The sequence below is a fragment of the Callospermophilus lateralis genome, chromosome 4 (genome assembly GCF_048772815.1).
Source record: "Callospermophilus lateralis isolate mCalLat2 chromosome 4, mCalLat2.hap1, whole genome shotgun sequence".
Classification (NCBI taxonomy): Eukaryota; Metazoa; Chordata; class Mammalia; order Rodentia; family Sciuridae; genus Callospermophilus; species Callospermophilus lateralis.
This window is the reverse complement of record NC_135308.1, coordinates 47,808,174-47,822,664: the sequence shown is the minus strand read 5'-3', so window position 1 is coordinate 47,822,664 and position 14,491 is coordinate 47,808,174. Positions and strand designations below refer to the sequence as shown.

The following is a 14,491-nucleotide window of genomic DNA, read 5'->3' as shown; positions in this document are numbered from 1 at the left end:
AGTCAATGTTAGAAATAAACAGATTTGAAAATTGGTAGACATGTTGATCAATGGAACTTAAGAAGGCTTTTCCCTTTGGGTACATTCTATTTTTATGGTTTCTGATCAGGTGCTACTTTGATTTTTTTTTTTTTTAAACTGTAGTAAAATACACAGGACATATAATTTCCCATTAGTAACATTTAACACATAAACAGTGTTGTACCGATATCACCATTATTTAGTTCAGAACTTTTTCATCATCTCAAAAGGAAACCTAATACCCATGAAGCAGTCTCTTCATTAAGCACAAACTTCCTCCAGCCCTTGCCACCAGTTATCTGCTGTCTTGTCTCTATAAACATGCCTATTCTGGATATTTTCTATAAATTGAATCATATCACTTGTGGCCATTTGTGTTTGGTTTCTTTTATTTAAAGTGTTTTCAAGGTTTGTTCTAGTATATATCCTTACTTTTCCTTTTTATGACTAAATATTGTTCTGCTGTTTGGATATACCACATTTTGTTTATCTGTTCATTGGTTGATGGACATTTGCGTTATTTCCCTCTAATGGTTGTTGTGAATAATGCTGCTGTGGACATGATTGTAAAAGTTTATCTTGAATACATTTTAAAATCTTTTGGATGTTTCCAGATGATGGTCCCTGACTTAAAATGTTCATCAGGGTTTGTTGATTTTAAGATGGCACAGAGAGACTGTACTTCATCTTTTTCATGAAAATTTTCATCTTTTCTTGGGTAGAGATACGATATTATCCTCTTTTGTGATGCTGGGCAGTAGTAGTCATCTATTCCCAGTCAGCCACAAGATTACAAGGGCAAACAAACCGTGGATATTCTGTAGAGTACTCTGTTGCTAAGTTAGGATGTTCAGTAAGCTAAGAATATTAAATGAATTTTTGATGTAACAAAATGTGGCTTATTAGGACATAACTGTAGTGTAAGTTGAGGAGTATCTGTATCCTGAAATGGAATTGCTGGATCATGTGGTAATTCTATGTTTAATTACATGAGGAATTTCAAAAGTGTTTTCTTCTACAGCTATATCATTTTGCATTTCCACCAGTAATGCAGGAGGCTTCTGATTTCTTTACAGCTTGGTCAACCTTTGTTATCATCCATCTTTGTAATAATAGCCTCAAAATGTGCATGAATAGTATCTTTTTGCTTTGCTTTTGATTTCCATAATGACATTATATTGAGCGTTTTTCATGTGTTTGTTGTAGTATCTTTTGGAAGAAATATCTGTTCAAGTAAATGATCATCTTTTAGCTACTCAAATGCTAATAAGCCCCAAGAAAGAGAAAGACAGATGTTGAGATATAAGAAAGAGACTGATAAATGGAATAGGGTCTCTAAGAAGACTTGTTCTTAGAGGCTTATCCTGCCATTTGTGCTCTCAATTCCATTCCTTCCAGCTTCTTAGCTGGAAGGTAAACTAGAGAAGATAATTGATAAAACAAATGACAAACATGGATTCTAAAGTGGAAAAGGAAAATCCCCAAAATAAGATGACAATGTTAGTAGAAGAAAGAGAAGTAAACTTTAGCCAGGCAAAACCAATAGTGTTCACTGCAGTTTCTAAGCAAAGTAAGGAAGAAAGTGAATACAAGAATGATGGGCTAAGACTGGAAACACAGAGAAGGTGAGAAGAGGGATAGACCTAGGAGCTCAGTGAAACTGAGGAACAACTGAATGAAAGATTGACAGTGTTCAGAGTGGGATATTTAACTTTTTAACTTTTTATTGAGAGGTGTTATAATAAGGACCAAAATACAACAAGGGGCAAAAAGGAGAAAAGACTGAAAAAAAAATATTTCCTGTTCCCTGCTCCTACCCACCTCTGAATTACAGAATTCTCTGAATATCTTGCTACTGCCTTTATCATACTATACTGTATTTACTGATTTATGTTTCTTTCTTGAATTCTGCTAGACCCATGGTTGTCAAACACAGCTAATTTTTAAGTATGTCAAAATTATAAAAGTTATTTTTTTTCCAGATGGTAGAGATCTTTTTCATTATTTTTTTCTTCTCTACAATGAGTACCATTTTTTTCAATTTGAAGAAAAGTCTTTTTAAAAATCTTACTATTAATATACTCAACTAAAACATAAAAATTGAAGCTGGTATTTTTCACTTTCTTGAGATTTTCCCCCCTATTGTGTTAAAGGACTTTCATTCTCTTCTCATTAGTGAGTTGGAGCAGTGATTCTCAAGCTCCAATCTGCTTCAGATCACCTGGAGTACTTATTGAACTGTCCTCAGGCTAACCCTAGATGTTCTGACTCAGTAAACCTGGATGGGGCCCAAGAATTCATATTTCTGACACGAGACCAAGCAGTGCTAATACTGTTGGTCTGGGGATCTCATGTTGAGAAGTGCTGATGTTACTGAACATAACATTTCAGTTCTCTAAAGAGCAGAGTGAAGGATGAAATCACAAGATCTCTTGATATTAAATCCCCACATTTCTAATTGTCCCTCCCCCTTTGTCCTTCAGACGAAACATGAGAAATCATAGAAGACTGGGGCCGTTTGAGTCTGCCCCTTTTATTTGTCATGGTCAGAATTTTATCCCTTTCTCCCAACCTTTCAGACATGCTTTGAATCTTCTCTTTGCAATGCAAGGCTGAGAGAAGCAAAGATTTAGGGGAATACCAGTGTGTGAATGTGAGTGCTATATTGACATTGTCCACATTTATTCTTTAGAATTAAGTTGATGCTTAATACCACTATTTTTACTGAAAGTCACTGTTTTTAAATTTCTAGCCACATTTTAAACTTTACTATTGGTCTTTTCAGTGATAAAAAATGTTATACTTGATTCTTGGCTGAGGCTTATAGTGAAAATGAGCACCTGAATTTAGACCTCTTATATTAAATGAAGGCATTATTCTGGAGTAAAGAAAAATTTCAAACTCTGAAGTATTATTTACAGGAAATTATTTCATTTACTTTTGTGTTTTCATTTTAATTTTTATATTTCAATAGTGGCTAGGTATTTATTTATTTGTTCTGTAAGTATATTATGTAGACAGTCCTTTTTTTGCCTCACTTTTATAATAATTTAAATCTTAATTTCAGCTAATGAGTAAAGAGTCTCCTGTCTCTTCTGGGAATGATGCCTATGTTGACCTTGATCGCCAGGTATATAATTTGGCCTTATTTGTATTCATGCAAAATTAAAAAGGGTAAAGTTTAGATATTAATGAGAAGCTCTTTTAGTTGAAATTGCTTATAGAATATATTTGTATAATTTTTTATATTTTACCTAAAATTTAAGAACTTAAAATCTTTTGTGAATTGACACCATTTGTAAATTTTTTTCATTCTCCAGTACCTCACCTTTCTATCCCCTCTGTTGTCCTTATCTCCCCCTTCCTTTTTAAAATTTGTTCTAATTAGTTATACATAACAGTAGAATGCATTTTGACACATTGTACACGAATAGAGCACAACTTCTCATTCCTCTGGCTGTATAGAGTCACACCAGTAGTGTAATCATACATATATGTACAGTATTATAATGTTTTTCTCATTCTACTGTCCTGTTTGTAATTTTAATTAAAGTATTTTTGCATAACCCACTGAAAACTATTTTCTTTAACTTATTGTAATTCCTGTTGTGGTCATGATTTTTTTCTTTTCCCCTTAGTTTGGTCACATGAAATAGAGAGAAAATCTTACCTTAAGGAAAATTTTCAATACTTTGCTAATTTATAGTTTGTAATAATAATGGGATACAACTTGGAAATGTTTGAGAATTAGAATAATAAAAATCCTTTGTTAAAAAAGGGTGCAGTACAAATTAGCATAAAAGTTTAATATGATGGAAAACTTGTGTTAAAACTATTTATTTTAACAGTTGAAACTTCCATTCCTCTATGAGATGTTTTATCAAGGTAAAACTTCTCAGCTCTTGAAAGAACCAACATTACCAAGAACCAAATAGTCCAGACAGGAGAAAATGTGAAAGAAAACTTGACATGGAGAAACAGCCAAGTTCAGAGAATAGAAAAGATAAGACTTAGGACTAAAAGAAATTCAAAGCTAGAAGTACCTTCTTTTGAGTCTTAAAAGATGGTTTTTGATTTCCCCTTGTACTTTTCCCCAAGAAATAAAAGAGAAAAACGTTTTAATTCTATGTTGCATAAAATAATTATTGTTTCCATTTTATATTGAAATAGTTATCATATCTTTGTTTCTAACCAGTTGAAGAAAACTACAGAAGAATTAAATGAAGCTTTGTCAGCAAAGGAAGAAATTGCTCAAAGATGCCATGAATTAGATATGCAGGTAGGTGGTCTGTTATGTGTACCACTAAATATTTTGTGTACTGCTGTGTAGTACAGTTTGAATATAATACAACTGTAATTAAATGAAAAAGGGGAAAAAAAACATATTTCTAGTTAAGGATAATAGGCTCAACAAACATGTTCATTTTCTTTCTTTTTTGCAACCCCATTAAATTTATAATATTTATAAGTGAATTAAAATGATACGAACCTCTGAGGAAGAAAGAGTAGTGATATCAGCATCCATGAGTCTTCATGGTGTGCTAGTAAATTGGCTTTCAGGAGGGTTGGGGAGATTTTTAAAGCCTGGATTTATAGTGTTTGCCAATTTCTGAATTCAAGTTTCTGATGGTTTAACAGCTAGTTTGTAAGATCTTAGATATTTAATAGTCACCTTGAGTGTAGCCAGCTCTGAAACACATTCTTCATCAACATGTGAAAGTCAAAAGACAGTTGCTAAATGGATAAAAAGAGCAAAAAATGTAGTGGCCAAAAATATGTGTGAGGAGCTGCTATAACAACAGAACACCAAATAGACCAGATGTGGCAGAAGACTGATGTGAGGCTCTAACTAGAAATGTAAAAGGGTTAAACTTCTTGCATCATGTTACCCACTCCACAAATTGATTTAATCTAGCATAAATGGTATCTAAAATTGATAGATCAAGAAATACTGATACATTCATATATTTAGAGAGATAAGCAAAATCCAAAGCAGAAACTTGGGAATAGTGAAAATTAGTCTCTGGGGAATGAGAAAATTCAGTAGGAAACTGAGTTTCATTATAAGCTCCTTTGTCATGTTTTTTCTTAAATAAATCATGTTTAAGTTTTTTTAAATTAGTCACTTTTTTTTTCTGTGCATATATAAGGATTTCTGCCATAGATACTAAATTAAAATGTTTTAGCAGCATTAGCTTGTTGTAGTTTATTTATTTGTTTACTTTTGCAGTTATTGGATCAAACTGAGGGCCTCACACATGTTTGATAACACTCTATCGCTGACCTATATTCCCAGCCCCATAGTTGGTCTGATAATTGTAATATTAAGGTTTTTTTGTTCAACATTCAGCCTTCACAAAAATTTACCACATCCCAGATGGTATGTCAATTCTCAGAAAAATTGAAAGAATCTGTGATATGTATTATGATCTCTGATCACCATGCAGTTAAAGTTGGAATGCAATAGCAAAAATATGTTTAAAAAACATACAGCCTTAAATATTTATTTTAACTATGAAAATAGAAATAGTAGAAATGAATGAAATAGATCAGGAATATAGAGTAGATCCTAGAAAGACTAATGTGGTTTTAGAAATTAGACAAATTATAGAACTGACATTTCATATTCTTTCATTTAACCAACAACATTTGCCAAGCACCCACTACATTTTCTTGTACTGTTCTAGTTGCTTTAGATAAAATAAAGATGGGGGAATAGAAACAGATGAAACATCCCTCCTCAAGGTGCTTCTATTCTAAGATAGCTGATAAATAAGATAAAAATACACTAAGTTATCTGGGCATGGTGGTGTGTGCCCATAATCCCAGCAGCTCTGGAGGGTGAGATAGGAGAATTGTGAGTTCAAAGCTAGCCTCAGCAAGGGTAAGGTGCTAAGCAACTCAGTAAGACACTGCCTCTAAATAAAGTACAAAATAGGGTTGGGGATGTGGCTCAGTGGTTGAGTACCCCTGAGTTCAATCTCCAGTAATCCCCCCCACCCCAAATACAGTAAATTATGTGGTGATAAGCATTCTAGAGAAGAATAAAGCAGGGAATGTAAAATAAGGAATACAGAGTCCAGAAAATTTAATTTTTAATTGGGTCAACCCAGGCCCACCTTAAGAGAGTGATGAGTTAGTAAAATCCCAAAGAGATTAGGGGAGCAAGCCTACCATATTTCCAGGGGGAATACAAGCTAAGGGCCATGGAAAAGGCAAAGGATCTGAGATAGGAGTGAAGTAGTGTATTAAAGAGATAGGAAGGGCTGGGGATATAGATCAGTTGGTAGAGTGCTTGCCTTGCATGCACAAGGCCCTGGGTTCGATCCCCAGCACCACCAAAAAAAAAAAAAAAAAGAGAGAGAGAGAGAGAGATAGTAAGATGAAAATGATAACAGAAGAAGGGAGAAAATAGGAAACGTCAGTTAGTCCAGAGAGGCCCTAATGTATTTCTTTATAAAAAGTGACATGGGTAACCAGCCATTGAAGGATTTTGAGCAAAGTAATCATGGGATTGAGTTGTGTTTTACTCTTAGTTGGCTCAGAGACCAACTAAGAGGCCATTGCAATAAGGCAAAAAATTATATTAACTTTGATCTGTATGTTAGAAATGCTGAGAGGTGACCACAATAGATTTTTTGAGGTAGAGCAAATGTTAAATTTGCTGATAGATTGGATTTGAGTGTGAGAAAGATGTTAAGGATGATAGCTAAGCAGTTGGAAGGAGGGAGTTACCATTTAGTAAAACGAGAAAGACTACTGGCAAACTAGGTGATGGTGGGTATTAATCAAGAATTCCATTTAGGAGCCAGGCATGGTGTCACACCTGTAATCCCAGTTACACAGGTGGCTGAAGGAGGATTTAAGTTTGAGGACAGCCTGGGCAACTTACACCATGTCTCAAAATAAATTTTTTAAAAAAGAGCTAGGGATGTAGCTCAGTAATAGAACACTTGCCTAGCATGCAGTGAGGTGCTGGGTTCAATCCCCATATCCCACACACACATTCCATTTGGGCAAAGATTATTTTGAATAAGACCTCAAAAGCACAAGCAACAAAAGCAAAATTAGACAAACAGGACTATATCGAACTGAAAAGCTTCTGCACAGTAAAGAAAACAATCAGCAGAGTGAAAAAACAACCTATGGATTGAGAGAAAATATTTACAAACTCTTCATCCAATAAGGCATTAAGAGGAATAAGGAGGGGCTGGGGATGTGGCTCAATCGGTAGCGCGCTCGCCTGGCATGCACGGGGCGCTGGGTTCGATCCTCAGCACCACATAAAATAAAGATCTTGTGTCCACCGAAAACTAAAAAATAAATATTAAAAAAAAAAAGGAATAAGGAATTCAATCCAACAACAGCAACAATAATAATAATCTGATTACAAAATGGGCAAATGATCCTAATAGATATTTCTAAAAAAAAAAAAATACAAATGATCAACAATTTATACAAAAATACTCAAGCATCACTAATTATCAGATAAGTGCAAATCAAGATCACAGTAAGACTGTTATCAAAAAGACAAATGATAGCCAGGTATGGTGGCTGGCACACACCTGGAATCTCAGCAACTCAGAAGGCTTAGGCAGAATGATTGTGAGTTCAAAGCCAACCTTAGCAAATCAGCAAGCCCCTAAGCAAATTAGCGAGACCCTGTCTCAAAATAAAAAGGGCTATGGGTGTGGCTCAGTGATAACTACACTTGGGTTCAATCCCTAGGTACCCACAAAACAAAAGACCAAAGATAAAAAGTAGAACTGCCACATGATCCAGCAATCCCACTACAAGGTGTATGTTCAAAGGAAATGAAATGAGCTTCACTAGTTACAAATAGCCAAGAAATAGAAACCTTATAAGTGTCCATCAACTAATGACTAGATAATGAAAATGTAGTACATATACACAATGGAATACTAGTCGGCCATAAAAAGGATAAAATCCTTTTTGTCAGAAAATCATTATATTAAGCAAAATGAGTCAAGTATAGAAAGACAAGTACCACATGATTGCATGTGAAAGCTAAAATAATCAATCCCAGAGGCCAGGAAGGGAGGAGAGGATAGAGAAAGGTTGTTTAATGATACAAAATATACAGTTATATAGGAGGTTTAAGTTCTAGTGTTCTGTAGCAGAATAGGTTGACTATGGTCAACAATAATTTGTTGTATATTTCAAAACAGCTAGAAGAAAAAATTTTGAATATTTCCAATATAGAGAAATGATAAATGTTTAAGATGGTACATGTAATTACCCTAGTTGTTCATTATACATTCATATATCAAAACATCACACTGTAGTCCATGAAACTATACAATTATTATGTATTAATATAAAAAAGATTTTTAGGGGCTGGGGTTATGGCTGAGCTGTAGAGTGCTCGCCTCACACGTACAAGTCCCTGGGTTCGATCCTCAGCACCACATATAAATAAATAAAATAAAGTTATTGTGTCCGACTACAACTATAAAAATAAATATTAAAAAAATGATTTTTAAAAGTTCTATTTGTAAAATTTTAATTGGAGATTGCTAGTAGACATATGAATAGAAATGATTCCAGTTCAGGGTTCTAGACTAGAAATAGAAATATGTCAGTTGTCAGAAAATAGATGGGCCTTATAGCCATGAAACTGGAAGCCATCACTATATTTGGAAAAGATAAGCTCTAGGCACTGTTAGGGAAATTGAGAAGAATAGAATCCAAAAGAATGAAGCCAAATGATATAAGTGCTTCAAGAAGGATAACCAATTGTGTCAAATGTTGACTTAGTGACTTGGGGGTCAGTGATCCTGATGAACAGTAGAGTGATAGGGCTAATAGCCCAACTGGAACAAATTAAAGAGAAAATGGATAAATAAATAAATGTACCTGTCAAAATTTACAAAAGAAAATGGGGGATTGTAGTAGGACTGAAATATAGCTCAGTGGTAGAGTACCTGTGTGTGTAAGACCCTGGGTTCAATTTCCAGCACCACACACGTATATTTTTTTAAAAAAACAGAACAAAATAGGTGGAAGAAAGAAAAAAGTAAAAACATCAGGCAACTTCTGTTTATTACTGGGGATTATACCCACTGACACTTTACTACTGAACTACATTCCTAGCCCTTTTTAAAATTTTTTGAGGGCGGGGGATGTGGCTCAAGTGGTAGCGCACTCGCCTGGCATGCGTGCGGCCTGGGTTCGATTCTCAGCACCACGTACAAACAAAGATGTTGTGTCCGCCGATAACTAAAAAATAAATATTAAAAAATTCTTTCTCTCTCTCTCTCTCTCTCTCTCTCTCTCTCTCTCTCTCTCCCCCTCTCTCACTCTCTCTTTAAAAAAAAAAAAAAAAAAATTTTTTTTTGAGATAGGGTCTAATTTGCTTAGGGCCTTCCTAAATTGCTGAGGCTGACTTCAAACTTGAGATCCTCCTGCTTTCAGGTTCCAGGTTGCTGGGATTTAGATGTGCACCACTATTCCCAGCTTTTTATGACTATAAATCCCCTTCAGTTCCCAGGTCTGCATTCTGAAACTACAGATTAGCTAATATCTTCTAGAATTATATTAATAGGAACCACACATGTTCCTATGTTATGTTCTCTTTTGGTCTGGTTTTTGTTGTTGTTGTTGTTTGTTTGTTTGTTTTCAGTATTTCATGTTATCATTATCAATGGGAACTTTTATTGCCAAAAAGTTACCTGTACAGTGGATATACTCTAATATATTTATCAGTTTACTTATTGATAAATGTTCGGGTTATTTCCAGTGTTTCTCTATTACAAGTGAAACTGGCAAAATCTTTTTAAGGGCTGGGGCTGTGCCTCAGCAGTAAAGTACTTGCCTCGCATGTGTTCGATTCTCAGCACCACATATAGATAAATTTTTTTTAAAAAAAAGGTCGATCAACAACTAAAAAAAAATTTAAAAAAAACTTTTTAAGTTATTGTGTGGGCATACGCTTTTTAATTCTCTTTGAGTAAATGCCTAGGAGTGGAATGGCTAGATAAGTTACATGGTAGTTACATGTGTGGTTTTTTGAGACTGCTGACCTGTATTCCAAAGTGTTTGAAATATTTTATAGTCTCATCAGTGATACCATTTATTCTTACCTTCACCAGTACTTGGTACAGTCTTTTAAATTTTAGCCACTTTAGTAATAACATTTTAGTGTGAATTTTCATTTCTTTGGTGAATCATGATGATTATCTTTCTGTGTTTGCCCTCTATCTTTGTTGAATATCTTTTCAAATACAAAATAAAGCCAGATGTGATGGTGCATAGCTGTAAGCCAAGCTACTTAGAAGGCTGAGGCAGGAGCATTGCTTGAGCCCAGAAAGTTGAGGTGCCTGGGTAGTGTAGTCAGACCCATATCTCAAAATAATAAATAAATAAGAAATAAAAAATTAATTCTTATCTACTTGTACATATTGTTCTATGTGAAAAATATTCCAAAGTAATGCAAATGTTTTAAATGGAAATTAACTGTATTCTTTAAAGTAGGGTTTGATTCATAATAGTAATTCACAGGAGACTGAACTGACGCAGTGTAATTGAAGGAAATAATTGCTGTCTTCTGTATTTCAACAGGTTGCAGCATTGCAAGAGGAGAAAAGTAGTTTATTGGCAGAGAATCAGATATTAATGGAAAGACTCAATCAATCTGATTCCATAGAAGATCCCAACAGTCCAGCAGGAAGAAGGCATTTGCAACTCCAAACTCAATTAGAACAGCTACAAGAAGAAACATTCAGGTAAAAGACCACTCATTAAACTTGAATTTTAAAAAATTTTGTAACTGTCACTTAACGGTTAGGAATATAGTATTAGGACTTCTGGTTAACTGCAGACCGAGACAAAGGTGTGTAATAAATAACTTCCTCAGATCTTTCCATACAAGTTATGTGACATAACTTCACATCTAGGATGAATTGTATCAAATATTTAATATTTCTTCATGACAGAATGCTCCACATGCAAAATAACAGTGGAAAAAAGAAACCAAATACCAGCCCTGCATTCCACACATCTGTCCCACCCCTACTATAGTGTTTTAGTAAGCAAAGACAGACCACGAACAAATTAGAGGAAGACAGGAAGAATGCTAGTGAAGGGATATGAGATGAGTTGGGAGCCAGGTGAGTTGGCATACTCCTGTAGTCCTAGATAATAGAGAGACTGAGGCAGGACAGTCATTAGACCAGCATGGGCAACCTAATGAGACCCCCTTCTCAAAAAAGAGAAGAAAAAAATAGGCAAAGTGAGTTGGAGCAATCATCAGAAAGATTAAATTCATTCAAAACTAAAATTCCTTTTAAAAAAACAACAGATAACTGGGCAGAATGAACCACAGATTGCATGATAGGAATTTCAAAGTAAATTCATTTTTGTAAAGAGCCAGATTCAGTAAAAGGATACAATAAGTTTATTTTAAAGGACAAGCTGATTTAAAACAATAGGTACAATTTAAAGGAACCATCTTTCAAACACATCTTCTGGAGAAGTAAAAGGCCAAAAGGGAAAGGGAAAAGAGAATCAGGAAATTTTGATATGCTTTAAGGTGAAGTAGAAGCACTTAACTGGCTATAGATTTCCATTGCTAAAATATAAAAATTATACTTTTTTTTTTTTGGTATCAGAGTTTGAACCCAGGTACTTAACCATTGAGCCACATCCCCAGCCCTTTATATATATATATATATATATATATTTTTTTTTTTTTTTTTAAATTAATTAATTTATTTATTTTATTTTGAGACGGGGGTTTGCTGAGTTACTTAAGGCCTCAGCCTCATGAACCTCTGGGATTACAGGCATGCACCACCGCACCTGGTGGAAATTAATTTGGTTTTTACTTTCCAAGTAGCTTAATTTAGTAATATACCTACTGTCCTTCATTATTTCTAAATGAGATGTTTCTGAATTTTCTTCTTCTTTTTTTCTCTAACAGAAGACAATAAAAAGCTTTCCTTAATCCTCTTGGAAACCTTTGAAACAATCCATTCCTTATTGCCTTTACCAGCAATTCCAAATGGAATCTGAGGACCCTGAAGGTTCTTTGAGACTGTTTTAGAATGCATAAGGCTCTCTCTTTTCTTACTACATACTTGTGCAAGCCTGGATTTTCCTCATGTACTTCATTGAAAAACATCACAACAGATGAATGTAGAAACAGTTATTAGAACCCAACTTTCTTCTGTAAAACCAGATATTTCAGTTTTGTAAATAGTGTTAACCTTCATTTTTTTTTTGTTTCATAAAAATGTAATTTTTTTCATAAACAATATGTTTGCATTAACATAATGGGCTTATTACTGTTATTTTCAATTGAACTAAGTAAATAGACTTAAATGCTTTAATTATTGATATGACAAATAGCAACAGATAAAACCTACATAATTAAAGGTTCTTTTTAAAAATATTTTTAGTTATAGATGGACACAATACCTTTATTTTATTTATTTTTATGTGGTACTGAGTAAGGATTGAACCCAGAGCCTTACAAATGCTAGGCAAGTGCTCTACCACTGAGCTATAGCCCTAGTCCCTAACTAAAAGTTCTTTAGGGTTTTCAGTAATTGTAAGAATATGAAGGGATCCTGAAACCAAAATGTTTGAGAACCCTTTATCTTGACCTCCTAAGACAAAAATCCATGAATAATAAAATATAACTTTACCCTTTTGTTTCTAAATTGTGGCTAATTTTCCAGTTATAGTTTAGGGAAATTACATTTTCATTATTAAGGAAATCATGTTTAAAGTTTTGTTGATCCAGAATACATATTCATAATAATATATTTTGAAGTGCCTTAAAAACTCAAATATTTGATCAGTACTATATTTCTCAAGGATTTTTGTTGTTGTTGTTAAATATCCTTGTAAAGTCAGATATATTTGTCCCACTTTCTTAGCTAACTAATGGTACGGTAAACATACACAAGTAACACAAATGAAGATCTAAATATATAAAATGTGAGATATGATAACATTTTCTAATCAATAAGGAAAGTTTAGATTGTTTGTTTATGGCTTGGCATAGGTATTTTGGCTGGAGAAGTTAGATTCCAGCATTGCATCATACGCAAAATGAATTAAAAACTTTAATGTTAGAAATGAAACCATTGAAAATGCAATAGGGGACAGACAGGAAGGACACCAAATAGGAAACAGGAAGCAGGTTTCTTTTGCTGCAGCCCGGTTAAGAGGGAAATCAGTTAATCCCCTGAACCCTTTGTTCAGGCCATTTCAGAACTTTATACCTATTGTGTAAGGGAAGGGGCTCAGAAGTTCACAGTTTGCAGAAGTTCACACAAAAACAGCTTTTTCTTTCACTGTTCTGGGCAAGTTAACCCTTCAAGGACAGTGCCTGAGAAAGGGAGAGTTTATTTCCCCCCTTCTTCCCTCCCACTGCCACCTGTTACCATGGATCCCAATTAGTAACTACTTCTCTTTGAAATGTAAACATCTCTGTGAAGCTCAGGCTCAAGGCCAGAGGCCTTGTTAAAGGATCTTTCTTATCACACTTTGCATTTGCAAACACACTTCTACAAACATATATATAAAATTTTTTAATTTTTATTTTATTTTTTTGCTTATACTAGATATTTCATAAATATTTGTGAAAAACTGGTAAAGGTGCATTGATCTCTTCCAGGCCGGTGGGCACATAGATAGTGCAACAGGAACTAGGAAGTTTAACTACATTGAACTCTTGTAGAGACTCTTCTGCTTATAGACTAAGATTAATTATGGTGAAGATTTCTGGAGAAGCTTAATTAAGATTTTCTGTGGAGGAGGAAGTGCCATTACAGAAGTACTCACAGAAAATGTAGAGTTAAAATAATGAAAGTTTATACACTAAAAGTAAAAACTGAAGTTCCAATCAGTTGAAATGCATAAAAATTAGGACTTATGTACGTATTTTTTAAATACTTATATAAATAAAATTAAAAGTCACTAATTGCATAAAATACTTGCAATAGGAGAGAGAAGAGCATTATAAATCAAAGAAAGGGGTTGGGGTTGTGGCTTAGCAGTAGAGTGCTCACTTAGCATGAGTTCAGTTCTCAGCACCACATAAAGATAAATAAGTAAAATAAAGGTACTGTGTCCAACTACAACTAAAAAAATAAATATTAAAAAAAGTTAAATCAAAGAAAGGATATATGTTAAGTAAACAAGTCTAGTTAATTACAAGTAGAAATAGTATTAATGATTTTTTGTTTAACATGAGAATGAAAGATGCGCTCCCAAAATGTTAAACAATAGTTATTTGGATTAATACATGGTATTAATTTTCTTTGCTTTTCTGTATTTTGCAAATTTCAGAAAGAAATATATATTAATTTCATAATTAGAGGTGGGGGTGTGCCTCAACAGTAGAGTAGTTGCCTAGTATGCCTAAGACCCAGTATTTGGGGGAAGCATTCTTTGATGTCTAGCTTTCTGACAATGGAGGAATGGTCACAAGTTGTCATTT

The 14,491-nt window shown here is 34.0% G+C and overlaps 1 protein-coding gene across 2 annotated transcripts in view; it reads left to right on the top strand.

Moving 5' to 3' along the window:
* The window catches only part of Hook3 (hook microtubule tethering protein 3), a 112,058-nt gene that overhangs the window by 53,091 nt on the left and 44,476 nt on the right, over positions 1-14,491 (top strand). For both annotated transcript variants that reach the window (XM_076852460.1, XM_076852462.1), the window contains 3 exons: positions 3,089-3,151; positions 4,217-4,300; positions 10,603-10,766. In XM_076852460.1, coding sequence (XP_076708575.1) covers positions 3,089-3,151; positions 4,217-4,300; positions 10,603-10,766 — 311 coding nt within the window. The remainder of the gene's footprint in view (positions 1-3,088; positions 3,152-4,216; positions 4,301-10,602; positions 10,767-14,491) is intronic.